The sequence below is a fragment of the Rhinoraja longicauda genome, chromosome 26 (genome assembly GCF_053455715.1).
Source record: "Rhinoraja longicauda isolate Sanriku21f chromosome 26, sRhiLon1.1, whole genome shotgun sequence".
Classification (NCBI taxonomy): Eukaryota; Metazoa; Chordata; class Chondrichthyes; order Rajiformes; family Arhynchobatidae; genus Rhinoraja; species Rhinoraja longicauda.
The window spans coordinates 33,664,241-33,679,926 of NC_135978.1; the positions used below are offsets into that span (position 1 = coordinate 33,664,241).

General features: G+C 46.9%; 1 protein-coding gene across 3 annotated transcripts in view; it reads left to right on the forward strand.

Annotated features, from left to right (window-relative positions):
- The first annotated feature begins 454 nt into the window (after nt 1-454).
- LOC144606196 (protein phosphatase PTC7 homolog) overlaps nt 455-15,686 on the forward strand; it is a 61,177-nt gene continuing 45,945 nt past the window's right edge. For all 3 annotated transcript variants that reach the window (XM_078422065.1, XM_078422064.1, XM_078422066.1), the window contains exon 1: nt 455-706. In XM_078422065.1, coding sequence (XP_078278191.1) covers nt 517-706 — 190 coding nt within the window. In that variant the 5' untranslated portion in view covers nt 455-516. The remainder of the gene's footprint in view (nt 707-15,686) is intronic.

Sequence of the window (15,686 nt, forward strand, 5' to 3'; positions counted from 1 at the left end):
TCAGGGCAAAGGAAAAAGAGAGAAATGAAAAGGTACATAGAACCAAAGAATGAAAGGTGCATGAATCAATGCGAAGAGGAGTTTGAGTGCTTGTCACACCGGGGGCTGGCACCTTTTCTGAATCCGCTCAGGTGCTGCCGCTCTTACCTCCTGGCAGCAGGCGACGCTGTGGATGCAGGAGGCGGAACAACGACCCCTTTACTGATTGGCTGCGACCACAGACTCCGCCCCGCATGACACGTTGTGTCAATCACTGGGGGGGGGGGGGCGGGGAGAGCCGGTGCTGAGTGGTTGCGCGTCCCGTCGGTCATGTGGGGGCGGGATAACGGCGGGGCGGCGACGCATATGCTGAGTGGCTGCGGGACCCGTCAGTCATGTGGGGCGGGATAACGGCGGGGTGGCGACGCGGATGCTGAGTGGCTGCGGGCCGTGTCGGTCAGCGGCGGGGCGGGGCGGGGCGGTGCCGGCCGGCCGGTGTGAGAGCGGCTCCGGGGCCCCGCCAGAGCGGAGTGGACGATGCAGTCGGTGCTGGCCTACGGCCGCCTGCTCGCCCGCGCCTTGCTGGGCAGCAGCCTCCGGCGCTCCGAACGCCGCGAGTACCGGCTCATCACCGCGGGCTGCGGCTTCGGCAAGGACCGCGGCAAGGGACCGGGCTACGGCGACGACGCCTGCTTCGTGGCCGCTCACAGGCTGGCCGACGTGATCGGTAAGGACCGGGCTTCGATGAGGGGCCGGGGTCTGGTGTACGTCCCCCAGATGTCACCCCTCACCCCCCCTCTTCACTCCTCACCCCCCCTCTTCACGCCTCACCCCCCTTCACTCCTCACTCCCCTCACTCCTCACCCCCCTTCACTCCTCACCCCCCCTTCACTCCTCACCCCCCCTTCACTCCTCACCCCCCCTTCACTCCTCACCCCCTTCACTCCTCACCCCTCTTCACTCCTCACCCCCCCCCTCTTCACTCCTCACCCCTCCTTCACTCCTCACCCCCACTCAATCCTCACCTCCCTTCACTCCTCACCCCTCTTCACTCCTCATCCCCCCTTCACTCCTCACCCCTCCTTCACTCCTCACCCCCCTTCACTCCTCACCCCTTCACTCCTCACCCCTCTTCACTCCTCATCCCCCTCTTCACTCCTCACCCCCCTTCACTCCTCACCCCCCCTTCAATCCTCACCCCCCTTCACTCCTCACCCCTCTTCACTCCTCACCCCCCATCACTCCTCACCCCCCCTTCACTCCTCACCCCCCCTTCAATCCTCACCCCCCCCTCACTCCTCACCCTTCTTCACTCCTCACCCCACCCCCTTCGTCCCTCACCACCAGTCAGCACCCTAACCCCACTGTGTCCTGGCGTCAGTCCCTCATCACACTCACCAGTCCATTAACCACTTGTCACCCACCCCCTCCCTGAGTGATGGTCTGTACCCTACCCCTCACCCGACACCTAACGTCCCTTCACGCCCCCTGCCCTTGAGTCCATCCCACACCTGTCAACCACCTGCCCAGTCACCCAACCCCTCCACGATGGTGTGTTCCCCACCCGGCACCCCACCCCCCAGACCCATGTCACTCCCCACCCGAGTCACTGCTGCATGTCTGACCCCCACCCCCCCTCAGGTCCGTCCCTCCCCGGTCCGTCTCCCACATGTCAGCTTTCCCCCCCCCCCAAACCTCACCAGTCGCACCCCTCCCCCCCCCCAACCTCACCAGTCGCACCCCTCCCCCCCCCGACCCTCACCAGTCGCACCCCTCCCCCCCCCCCCGACCCTCACCAGTCGCACCCCTCCCCCCCGACCCTCATCAGTCGCACCCCTCCCCCCCACCCTCATCAGTCGCACCCCTCCCCCCCTCATCAGTCACACCCCTCTGTCCTCCACCTTTCGCTCACCCCCGCCTGCCCCCAGCTTTCGCCCCTGGTCCGTCCATCTGGCGCCCTGTCTCCCCAGTATCCAAGCCCCACTGGTCACCCCCTCTTTGCCTGGAAATTACCCTGCTCTCCACTTCCCCTCCCCATTATCTCTCACTCCCGTGATCAAAACCAAAACATTCTGACTGTTGCCTGTGACCTTCAGTCAGTCACCTTGAGTGAAGCCAAGGGGAAAGAGGAAGCTCAGGGGTAATTAAGAACTGACAATTTAAGCACTTTTCTACTTTTCACTTTTATGAAATAAATTATAATACTCTTTCTTTTATTCTGTAAATCTAATAAACGACTGTAAAGGAGAATCAGGAAATGATAGTGGGAGAACTTATTTGTTTCTTAATTCATTGTAAAAGGCAAAAACAAAACCCAGAGTGTTGAATGAGAAAATAAAAGAAATTAGTATTTGTTTTTGAACAGTACTCGAAAGGCCGATAAATCTTAAGAATTCGAGGTCCTTGAAAGAAATTGCTGTGAAAATAGTGGATGATTTAGCTTTTTTCCCAAAGCAGAGTAGATCCTGGGAGTTAGAGAGTTGCAAACATGACCCCACTATTTAAGAAAAGAGGGAGTGACAAAATTGAACTACTGACCTGTGAGCCTGTGCCAATGGCAGGGAAAATGCTGGAATCTATAATAAAGGATGTAATGTTAAACTCAGAAAATGATAATGTGATTGAGGAAAGTCACTATGGATTATGAATGTAATATCATGTTTGACTAATCACTGCGGATCTTCAGAAATCTTATTATAACTAGAATCCTATGCTCCCACCTGTGTTTTAATCTTTCAAAGACTGCTTCCATCTCCTTTGCAGTCAGGAGTTCTAAAAAACAATCAATCCTCAGAGAACATCCTCAGACTTAATTGGATAACCCCTTGTCGACTGTCCCCAGGTTAAAGCAGGGTTCTGTTGATGAGAAATGTTCATAACCCAAACTGTTTGCAAGTCGACAATGAACAGAATCATTGTGAGGGAGAGGATCACAGATGCAGCAGTGGCGGGGGAGCGAGCAGGGGCGGGGAGACTGGCTGCCAGTCAGCCTCACTGACAATAAGTTAGTCTGCTCAGCTATCCCAGCTCTGCTTAACGCTACTTGCAACCTTGCAACAGACGGATAAGCTGGTAGAGAAGTTGTGTGGCATTAGGGGGCAGAAGAGTGGTGCCCGGAGACCCAGGCTCGATCCTGACTACGGGTAATGTCGGTACAGAGTTTGTACGTTCTCCCTGTGACTCCGTGGGTTTTCACTGGGTACTTCGGTTTCCTCCCACATTCCAAAGATGTGCAGGTTTGTAGGTTAATTCGCTTGCTGAAATCACACATAGAAACATAGAAAATAGGTGCAGGAGAAGGCCAATTGGCCCTTCGAGCCAGCACTGCCATTCATTGTGATCATGGCTGATCATCTGTAATCAGTAACCTGTGCCTGCCGTCTCCCCATATCCCCTGATTCCACTAGCCCCTAGAGCTCTATCTAACTCTTTTAAATTCATCCAGTGAATTGGCCTCCACTGCCTTCTATGGCAGAGAATTCCACAAATTCACAACTCACTGGGTAAAAAAGTTTCTTCTCATAGTCTTAAATGGCCTCCCCTTTATTCTTAGACTGTGTTCCCTGGTTCTGGACTCCCCCAACGTTGGGACCATTTATCCTGCATCTAGCTTATCCAGTCCTTTTATAATTTTATACGTCTCTATAAGATAATAATAATAATGCATTACATTTATATAGCGCTTTTCTAACACTCAAAGACGCTTTACAGGGTTTACTAAAACATAAAAGAAAATAAATAGATAAATGAGTAAACGAAGAGAAAAGGAAAAAGAAGGTGAGGTAACGGTCAGTGATTGAAGGCAGTGCTGAACAGATGAGACTTCAGTGATGTTTTGAATGTGGTGAGTGAGGAGGAGTCTCTGACGGTCTGGGGTAGTGAGTTCCAGAGTGTGGGAGCAGCGATGGAGAAAGCCCTGTCCCCCCAGGATCTGAGTTTGGTCCGGATGGGGGGGACAGGAGGTTAGCAGCAGCAGAGCGGAGGGTACGGGTGGGAGTGTGTCTGTGGAGGAGGTCAGTCAGGTAGGATGGGGCCACGTTATGGAGGGCTTTGTATGTCATGAGGAGGATTTTGTACTGGATTTTTGTACTGGATCCCCTCTCATCCCTCTAAACTCCAGTAAAATCAAGCCTAGTCTTTCAAATCTTTTCTCATATGACAGTCTACACATGGCAGATTGTGTAGAGCTTTGGTGTCCATAAGTCATAGAGCATTATCGCTTGGAATTTTCGTCATTTTGTCCATGCGGACTAAGATGGCATTCTGGGCTAGTACAGGTGCACGACCGATTTTCCGGCACCCTTGGTTCCTGAGTCTTTCTGGATTATCTGTTTTGCTGGAATAACAGATTACGGCCTTGGAGAGGAGTCCAATGGAACCGGAATGGTCCGCCTCGACAGCAGAGGGGCCGAGATACCCGTAAAGTCGACATTGGAAGTCGCCTATGGGAACTTAGGAGTTCCAGAGCCTCGGACGTAGGGAGCAAATTCGTAAACCGTCCTTGTACTTGTCCATAATGTTTCCTTCCCTCTGCAGATAGCGAGATGGAATCCCTTGGTATTGATTCTCACCGCATCCTTTCATGGGATGTGGAGTGGTTTCAGACCAGCACCCCACCTCCAAAAAATGGTCACCACAGAGAAACGTCTGCAAGGATTTCCCTACATAAAAGGTTAATATTGAATAACTCTTTCCTATTAGTACCATTACTCCCTTTTTGAATAACATCTGATTCTTTCATATCCTTTTAACGAACAATACTTCCTTAACTGTTTGTGATTGTGGATGATCAGCCATGATCATGGTGAATGGCGGTGCTGGCTCGTAGGGCCGAATGGCCTACTCCTGCACCTATTATCTATAACACCAATATGCTAATTCCTGTAATGTAGAGTCATATAGTGCAGATATAGGCCTTCAGCCCACACTGACCAACGTGTCCCATTTACACTACTGCCACCTGCCTGCATTTGGCTTACATCCCTCTAAACCTATCCTATCCATGTATCTAAATGATTTTTAAATGTTGCAGTAGTACCTGCCTCAACTACCTCATCTGGCAGCTCGTTCCAGACACCCTTTGAGTAAAAAATGTTATTTCTCAAGTTCATATTAAATTTGCATGGGGTGTTTGTTTTAAGCATTTATTATAAAACCATTTCAGAAGGGCTGGAAACCTGCTTGCATTTATCATGTTGGTGTCCTCTATGTTTTGCCAAATAATCAGAATCTATAAGATCAATCATGCTAGTAATGTGTAGGAAGGAACTGCAGATGCTGGTTTAAATGGAAGATAGACACAAAAAGCTGGAGTAACTCAGCGGGACAGGCAGCATCTCTGGAGAGAAGGAATGGGTGACGTTTCGGGTCGAGACTTTCTTCAGGGTAAATGGTTAAACTCTCTTGATGGAGATGGTTGTTGCTTGTCATTTTTATGTTGCAACCTACCTTTTTACCTTGTTATCTACCTACCTTTCTGCTCATGCCTCCGTGTTGTCTAGGTCTTGCTGCATGTAGGCATGAGCTGCTTTGTTTTCTGAGATATTGCAAATGGCATTTATTGTTGCAATCATCAGCAAAGATCCTCATTTGTAACCTCACAATTGAAAGAGAGGTCTTTGATGAAGCAGTTCAAAATGGCAGTGACAAGGTCTGTTAGGATAGGAAAGGGTGAGAAAGATATGGGCAAATGCTGGCAAGTGGGACTAGTGTAAGTTCATAGGTTCTATGAGCAGAATTAGGCCATTTAGCCAATCAAGTCTGCACCGCTATTCAATAATGGCTGGTCTATCTTTCTTTTTCAACCCCATTCTCCTGCCTTTGACAATAACCCCTGACAATCTTCCTAATCAAGAATGTCCATCTCCGCCTTAAAAATATCCATTGACTTGGCATCCACAGCCCTCCCTGGCAACGAAGTGCACAGTTTCACAACCCTCTGACCAAAGAAATTCCTCCTCATCTCCTTTCTAAAGGTACACCCTTTTATTCTGAGGCTATAGCCTCTGGCCTGAGATTCTCCCACTTGTGGAAACATCATCTCCACATTCATTCTGCGGCACGGTGGCGCAGCGGTAGAGTTGCTGCCTTACAGCGAATGCAGCGCCTGAGACTCAGGTTCGATCCTGACTACCGGCGCCATCTGTACAGAGTTTGTACGTTCTCCCCGTGACCTGCGTGGGTTTTCTCCGAGATCTTCGGTTTCCTCCCACACTCCAAAGACGTACAGGTATGTAGGTTAATTGGCTGGGCAAATGTAAAAATTGTCCCTAGTGTGTGTAGGATAGTGTTAATGTGCGAGGATCGCTGGGCGGCGCGGACCCGGTGGGCCAAAAGGCCTGTTTCCGCACTGTATCTCTAAATCTAAATCTATCCAGGCCTTTCACTATTCGGTAAGTTTCAATGACGTCCCCTTCTAAACTCCAGCGAATACTATGGTTGCCAACTGTCCCGTATTAGCTGGGACATCCTGTATTTTGGGTTATTTGCTTTGTCCGATAAGGGACCGCCATTGTCCCGTATTAGGCCCGGACGTAGCTGTATGCCCGGAGGGCCGGGCACTGCCTAACAGAGGTTACGTAGCAACCCACCTCCCGGCCCGGGCGGCCGCCATTGGTGGAGCGGGAGCACGTGGCCGCTGGCTGGGTGAGGTCACGTGGGTGAAGTCGCCCCTTGTCCCTTATTTGGGAGTGAGGAAGTTGGCAGCCCTAGTGAGTACAGGCCCAGTGCCGTGTAGATGAGACATCTTGGGTAAGTTGGGCCGAAGGGTCTGCGTCCATTCTGTATGACTCAATGATTCTAACTCCTGTGGAAATATCGTGTGGGAGGGGTGATTGAAGTCCACCAATCGCATTTCTTGATTCCAAAAAGGGTGCTTTCAATGGTTCAATGGTGCTTTATGTACAATGAAATTATGTTTGCATATCTACACATGCAGGCACCGGCCATGTTTTGGCACCATTTCCAAAGTCTGGTCTGCTTGCACGCTCGTTCTACTGGAGCGATTCCCTATCCAAGTAAGCCCCAGTCTCCTGCAGGGAGCATATCTGTGTCCTGGGGGGCACCTTCTGCAGCTGACTTTGAAAAAGCTGGAGGCATTACCCCAGTTCACCCTCCGACCGGCCCTTGCTCCTTGCATCCAGTGGATTCTTTCTCATCGATGTTAAGGGCAGTCATTCACTTCTCGCCTCTGGTTCATATTTAAACGAAGGTTGTGATGAGGTCTGGATCCATTTGGTTCTGGTTCAACACAAACTGCGCATTGGTGTGTAGTTTACTGGTGAGTAAGTGTCACTTGATAGCCCTGTCTCCGACACCAGCTCTTTGTTGATGTTTGAGAATAGACTGGCTGGTAATTAAGCCACATTTTATTTGTCTGGCTTTCATGAATCGGGTACATCTTGGCAACTTTCCTTCTTGGATGTATGCCAATGCTCTCAATGTAGTAGTGCAGTGTTCTAGATGCACATCAGGCCTGTCTCACAGGTTTTCAATACTATAGCAAGAAAGTTGTTTATTCCCATTGACTTTGCTGTATTTAGTTGTGTCAGCTATTTCTTGATTCCTCATGGAGTGAATGGAATTGGCTGCAGTCTGTTTTATGATTAAGTGGATGTCAGGAGGCAGACAGATGAATGCACTTACTGAGCAACTTGTCTTTAGCACTCGCCATGTTGTGCAAGATGGAAATGGTGTTGAGAGTCACAGTCATACAGCATGGAAACACGCCTAACCTGCCCACGCCGACCAACATGCCCATCTTCACCAGTCCCACATCCCCGCGTTTGGCCCATAACCTTCTAAACCTATCCTATCCATGTAACTATCCAAATGTCTCTTAAACGTTATGACAGTACCTTCCTCAACTACCTCCTTCGGCAGCTCGTTCCATATACCCACCACTCTTTGTGTGAAAAAATCGTTACCCCTCAGGTTCTTATTAAATCTTTCTCCCCTCACCTGATATCTATGTCCTCTTCTTCTCAATTCACCTAAATAAGGACAAAGGGCTGCAATTTACCTGATATATTCTTCTCATTAGAGATACAGCGTGGAAACAGTCCCTTTGGACTACAAGTCCACGCTACCCATCAATCATCCATTCATATACTAGTTTTACTCACTCCTTGCTCACTAGTTATTGATTGTTCACCACAAATCACGGCTAGATGTGTCAGGGCAGCAAAGCTTTGATTTAATCCATCGGCTGTGAAATCATTCAGCTCTGTCTGGTGCTGTGGTGCTGCTGGAACTTCACCAGATTGACCCTGCCTTTTGTACTGACTGAACAAAAGCTTGATAATTATAAGGGATATGCTGATCATTGATGTCACAAATGTGGCTGTGTACATTTGTGCTGTTGCTGATGGTCCACAGCACATCGTGTTGCCATGTTTAGAGTTGCTAATTTTGTTCTGAATCAATACGATTCAGTCCATTTTAGAGGATAGGAGTAATTCAGCGGGTCAGGCAGCATTTCTGGAGGAAAAGGATCGGTGATGTGGGGGGTGGAACCGGAAGCAAGAAATTTGGCAGTTGGGATGGGATAAAAGAAGTTGGATAATGTTTGACTTTTGATTTGTCTCCAGTTTCTAAAATGTTGATGAATGATAAGCCATATTTGTAAAAGTACATTTCCAGTGCCAACAGGATATTTGGCAGCCTATCATACTATTAAGTATCCACTTAATTGATACACAGATGGTTTTAGATGTGTTTACTGGTTAATTAGTAAATGTAGCAAGATTCTGCTAAGATAAAAGCTGTCAAAGAGCAGAGAAGTTGGACACCGGATTGCTAATTTGTGAATGTAACCCAGTGCAGCAGATGCTGCAGTTGCTGTACAATTTGCTCCATCATAATGAACTCCAAGGGTCTCCATTATATTTAACACAATCTGAGCGTATGTTATAACATATAACATATAACATATAACAACTACAGCATGGAAACAGGCCTGTCCGGCCCTACCAGTCCACGCCGACCATTCTCCCTGACCTAGTCTCATCTACCTGCACTCAGACCATAACCCTCCAATCCCCTCCTATCCATATACCTATCCAATTTACTCTTAAATAATAAAATCGAGCCAGCCTCCACCACTTCCACCGGAAGCCCATTCCATACAGCCACAACCCTCTGAGTAAATAAGTTCCCCCTCATGTTACCCCTAAACCTTTGTCCCTCAATTCTGAAGCTATGTCCCCTTGTTGGAATCTTCCCCACTCTCAAAGGGAAAAGCCTACCCACGTCAACTCTGTCCGTCCCTCTCAAAATTTTAAAAACCTCTATCAAGTCCCCCCTCAACCTTCTACGCTCCAAAGAATAAAGACCCAACCTATTCAACCTCTCTCTGTAGCCTAAGTGCTGAAACCCAGGCAACATTCTAGTAAATCTCCTCTGTACCCTCTCCATTTTGTCGACATCCTTCCTATAATTTGGCGACCAGAACTGCACACCATACTCCAGATTCGGCCTCACCAATGCCCTGTACAATTTCAACATTACATCCCAACTTCTATACTCGATGCTCTGATTTATAAAGGCAAGCATACCAAACGCCTTCTTCACCACCCTATCCACATGAGATTCCACCTTCAGGGAACAATGCACAGTTATTCCCAGATCCCTCTGTTCCACTGCATTCCTCAATTCCCTACCATTTACCCTGTACGTCCTATTTTGATTTGTCCTACCAAAATGCAGCACCTCACACTTATCAGCATTAAACTCCATCTGCCATCTTTCAGCCCACCCTTCCAAAAGGCCCAAGTCTCTCTGTAGACTTTGAAAATCTACCTCACTATCAACTACTCCACCTATCTTAGTATCATCTGCATATTTACTAATCCAATTTGCCACACCATCATCCAGATCATTAATGTAAATGACAAACAACAGTGGACCCAGCACAGATCCTTGGGGCACTCCACTAGACACTGGCCTCCAACCTGACATACAATTGTCAACCATTACCCTCTGGTATCTCCCATTCAGCCATTGTTGAATCCATCTTGCAACCTCACTATTAATACCCAACGATTTAACCTTCTTAATCAACCTTCCATGTGGAACCTTGTCAAATGCCTTACTGAAGTCCATATAGACAACATCCACAGCCTTGCCCTTATCAATTTCCCTGGTAACCTCTTCAAAAAATTCAAGAAGATTAGTCAAACATGACCTTCCAGGCACAAATCCATGTTGACTGTTTCTAATCAGGCCTTGATTATCCAAATAATTATATATATTGTCCCTAAGTATCTTTTCCATTAATTTTCCCACCACAGACGTCAAACTAATAGGTCTATAATTGCTAGGTTTACTTTTAGAACCTTTTTTAAACAAAGGCACAACATGCGCAATGCGCCAATCTTCCGGCACCATCCCTGTTTTTAATGACGTTTGAAATATTTCCGTCATAGCCCCTGCTATTTCTGCACTAACTTCCCTCAATGTCCTAGGGAATATCCTATCAGGACCTGGAGACTTATCCACTTTTATATTCTTCAAAAGTGTCCGTACCTCCTCTTCTTTAATCCTCCTAATTTCCATCACTACTCTACTTGTTTCGCTTACCTCACATAATTCAATATCCTTCTCCTCGGTAAATACCGAAGAAAAGAAATTGTTTAATATCTCCCCCATTTCTTCCGGCTCAGCACATAGCTGTCCACTCTGACTCTCTAATGGACCAATTTTATCCCTCACTATCCTTTTGCTATTGACATATCTGTAGAACCCCTTGGGGTTTACTTTTACATTATAACAAGCTTTGGGAAAACTGAAGAGTGTTAAAGCACTATCTGAATGCAAATCTACCTTTCCACAAAGTATCTGTTTTTGTGCAGTTCTATTTGTTCATATTTTTGTTCCTGATATGCTATTACTGGTTTTGTTGAAGTTTTGGAGCTGAGGTCCTATTAACTATAGTCAGAGTCAGACAGCGTTGAAACATGCCCTTCGGCCCAACTTGCCCACACTGACCAACATGTTCCATCTACACTAGTCCCACCTGCCTACATTTGGCCCAGATCCCTCTAAACCTGTCTTATCCATGTACCTGTCTAAATGTTTCTTAAACGTTGCGATAGTCCTTGCCTGAACTACCTCCTCTGGCAGTTTATTCTGTACACCCACCACCCTTTGTCTGGAAAAGGTTATCTCTCGGATTCTTATTGAATCTTCCCCCCTTCACCTTAAACCTATGTTCTTTATTCCTTTACTTTGGGCAAGAAAAAATATATATTTGTAGCAGACCAATCTTCCCGGTTTTTAATCATATAATTTCTCTCTTTCATAAAGTGTTTTGTGAGAAATCACTTGGATTGCAATGAACCTGCCTGCCAGGATATTGGGTAGGAAGGAACTGCAGATGCTGGTTTAAATCGAAGATAGACACAAAATGCTGGAGTAACTCAGAAGGCCAGGCAGCATCTCTGGAGAGAAGGAATGGGTAATGTTTCGGGCCGAGACTCTCTTCAGAGTGATTGATGTAGGTCTTCAGGTCCTGAGGTCATCCAGCTGCTGCTCCACTTCCCTAACATGGTCTTTAAGGAGCTGCACCTGGATATAATTCCTCCAGGTGAATTCATCAGGGGCACCAGCAGTATAAGAAAATAACTGCAGATGCTGGTACAAATCGATTTATTCACAAAATGCTGGAATAACTCAGCAGGTCAGGCAGCATCTCGTGAGAGAAGGAATGGGTGACTTTTCAGGTCGAGACCCTTCTTCACCAGCAGTTTCCCTGACTTCCCACATCCTGCATGAGGAGCATTGTACCAATTTACCTGCCATCACCACTTGCAACTAAAGCAATTATTAAATAACAAGACTCGTATGAAAGAGCTGATTGAACTTTATCCTCCAATCTGACTCTGATAGCCTCCTTGCCTCTGTCTACTTGCCGAAGACTTGAGCCAAAGACTCACACCTGACTTCTCCACAGTATTTCACCTCAACACAGTCGCTCCACAGCACCTTGCCTTATTTTAATTTACTACTCAATTAACCATTTTGATATTGCCACCTGTCTAATGGTTTCCTTTAAATTACTTTTGTTACCTTAAAGTACCGTTAAATTATCTTGCCTTTTATCTTCAATGCCTTCTGCTTATTTGGCCAATTGCACGCTCTTCAAAATTCTCCCGCTCTTTTCAAACTGAAAGGAGAAAGACTCATACTTCTTCCCTTTGAAGCACTTCTGTTTAAATGTGGCTTTGTACCTTCATTGGCTTCTGCTGACTGGGCCAATTGCCTGTAGCTATCTGCAGGTACTTACTGTGTGCTAAACATTCTAAAAATATATTTTGTTGAGTTTAATCTTGTCGCTGCAAATTGTTGCTGAAAAAGACATTTGCATGGTTATATTAAATTCTGCATGCAATAATGTAGAACAATGAGTGTCACAACAGTATAATGCCAAATATTTCATGCTTTCCGACCCATCCATGATGGTTGGCGTGGACTCGGTAGGCCGACGGGCCTGTTTCCATAGATAGACACTAAAAGCTGGAATAACAGTGGGATAGGCAGCATCTCAGGAGAGAAGGAATTGGTGACGTTTCGGGTCAAGACCCTTCTTCATGGGTTGCGCCCATGCAGTATTTCCAAAACTAAAAGTCAGAATAGGCAATAAGCACTAAATGATAGGTGTTAGAGCACATTGTGGCACATATGCTATTACCAGCGAGTAGAGAAAGGGTAACGGTGGTAACTTGCAGGAAGAACTGGCACAATTCGCAGCATGAAAGGGAATGTTGTTTTCAGATAAATTACCTTTCTTCATGTAACCTTCAATTTCTGCATCAAGATGGTCATTTATGTTGTCTCTATTATAGAAGATTTCTAAGTTCAGTTTTAGCACAAATTTGTTCCTGAGTCAGGGAACAGAACAAGTCCCATTTGGCTCATCCAAAAGTGAATGCAATGAGAGTGGGGTGAGGGGTAGGGGTGGAGAACGCTGATTCTGTGCTGTGATGTAACTGCCTATTTGTGCCTGAGTGATATAGTTTCCCAGGGTAAGTACAGGAGATCTGTAATTGAAATATAGTAATTCTGCAGGAATTATTACTGTTATTAGAAGCAGCCAATGTACCTTTAGTCACCTGTTCTCACAAGATATTCCTCCAAGGAGGGGAGAACTGTGACGGTAAATTGTGAATTCCTGAGAATGAAATATAAAAATTGCTAAAGCAGTCAGGCAGCATCTATGGAGAGACATTCTTTCTCTGTTACAGAAGAGGTTTTCACCTGGGTGCTGTGGTTTCTCCCTCATGCAGCACAGAAACAGGGCCATCAGCCCAATTTGTTCATGCTGACCAAGATGCCCCATCTAGGCTAGTCCTATTTCACTTTTGTTGGAGTTACATCATGGAAACGGGTTCTTCTGTCCACTGGGTCCACGCTGCCTATTGATCACCCATTCACACTAGTTCTACGATATCCAAATTTCTCATCCACTCCTAGGAGCAATTTAGACCCTAGCATGGGCAATTAACACAAACCCGCTGTCTGGGTTATGGAGAGATATGGCGGCACTTGGAGGAAATCCACATGGTCTCAGGGAGAACGTGAAAACTCCATACAGATAGCAACCAAGGTCAGGATCAAACTCGGGCCTTTGATACCGAGAGGCAGCAGCCAAGTTGGTTGGCATTCACAAGTTAGGCCTGTCTTTATGCTGAATGACTCCAAGACAGGTTGGGAGGGACATGGACCAAGCGCAGGCAAGTGGGAATAGTGTAGCTGGGACATTGTTGGCTGGTGTGGGCAAGTTGGGCAGAAGGGCCTGTTTCCACATTGTATCACTCTATGACTCTCACAGTTCCAGCAACCATGATCTCCAGAGCATTCTGTGTGAAGTTTGCACAATTTCACAGTCTCCCACGCTCACGCAATTTTCTCCCACATCCCAAAGAGATGGAATGGGAGGTTGCAGAAAACTAATTGCTGGAGGAACTCAATGGATCGAGCAGCGTCCATGGATGGGAAAGGGGTTGTCAATGTTTTGGGTTGGCATCTTGCATCAGGACTTGCCATCTCTTGTTGGTGAGTTTCTCCAACGGTTTGTACCGGATTCCATGCCATATGAATGCCCTTAGGGAGGCGCAGCGGTAGAGCTGCTGCCTTACAGCGCCAGAGACCCTGGTTCGATCCTGACTACGGGTGCTGTCTGTATGGAGTTTATATGTTCTCCCTGTGACCACGTGGGTTTTCTCCGGGTACTCCGGATTCCCCCCACATTCCAAACACATATAGGTCCACAGTACGTGTAGGATAGTGCTAGTGTAAGAGTGATCGCCGGTTGGCGCAGATTCGGTGGGCTAAAGGACCTGTTTCTAAGCTGTATCTTTAAAGTCTAAAAGTCTAAAGAATCTATGGCAGTTTGTGACAATGCCTTAAAGGGGAATCCATTATGTTGACATTTTCCAATGAAGCAAAGCAGACTGCTGCAAAAGGTTGAGACTTATAGACAGTTAAATTACAAGGAGATCAAAAAATATTGCAGAGAAATGAAGCATAAAAGTGCTGTTGAGGCAATAGACAATAGACAATAGGTGCAGGAGTAGGCCATTCGGCCCTTCGAGCCAGCACCGCCATTCAATGTGATCATGGCTGATCATTCTCAATCAGTACCCCGTTCCTGCTTTCTCCCCATACCCCCTGACTCCGCTATCCTTAAGAGCTCTATCTAGCTCTCTCTTGAATGTATTCAGAGAATTGGCCTCCACTGCCCTCGGAGGCAGAGAATTCCACAGATTCACAACTCTCTGACTAAAAAAGTTTTTCCTCATCACTGTTCTAAATGGCCTACCCCTTATTCTTAAATCTCATCTCCCTGTTCGCTACTCCCGCGACATAAATTCATTGACTGCCAGTAAATTCTCCGAGGCTCTCACAGCTGCCCCCAACATCTGCACTATTGAGGCCTCTCCCCCCCATCTCAGCACTGAGGATCTCGCCTCTTTATTTAATATCACTTGCTCTTCCATCCTGGATTCTATCGCTCCCCTTAAAATGAAAAAGCCTAAGCCCAAAGGTCGGCCGTGGCTCAATGACACCACCAAAGCCCTAAGAAGGGAGTGCAGAAAATCAGAAAGGAGAGATGGAAATGTGACAAGCTTCAAATTTCCTTCGAAATTCTGAGAAACAATCTTCTCAAATACCAGGAAGCAGTAAAGTCTGCTAGAGCACAATACTTCTCCGACCTTATTTCGAAAAACTCTCATAACTCCAAGGTCCTATTTAGAACAATTACCTCTGTCATATGTCCCGCCCCCAGTACCAGCTTAGTTGGGTCCCCTGCTAAGTGCGAAGAATTCGCTAAATTTTTCACCAACAAAGTTGAGAATATTAGAATGAACATTTCCCCTCCCACCCGTGACCTAGCTGTCTCACTAGTCTGTTCATCTAAATTGGACTGCTTCCAACCCGTCACTCTATCCTCCCTTGCAAAGCTTGTCTCCACTATGAAACCTGCAACCTGCCCCCTTGATCCTGCCCCCACTGCCCTTCTGAAGGATGTCATTGCAATAGCTGGTCCCAGCATCCTCTCTATTATCAACAGTTCTCTGGCCACTGGCACTGTTCCAACCAGTTTCAAGCACGCGGTGGTCCAGCCCCTACTGAAAAAACCTAACCTAGACCCCACCTTGCCTAGCAACTACAGACCCATTTCCAAACTGCCATTCCTGTCAAAAGTC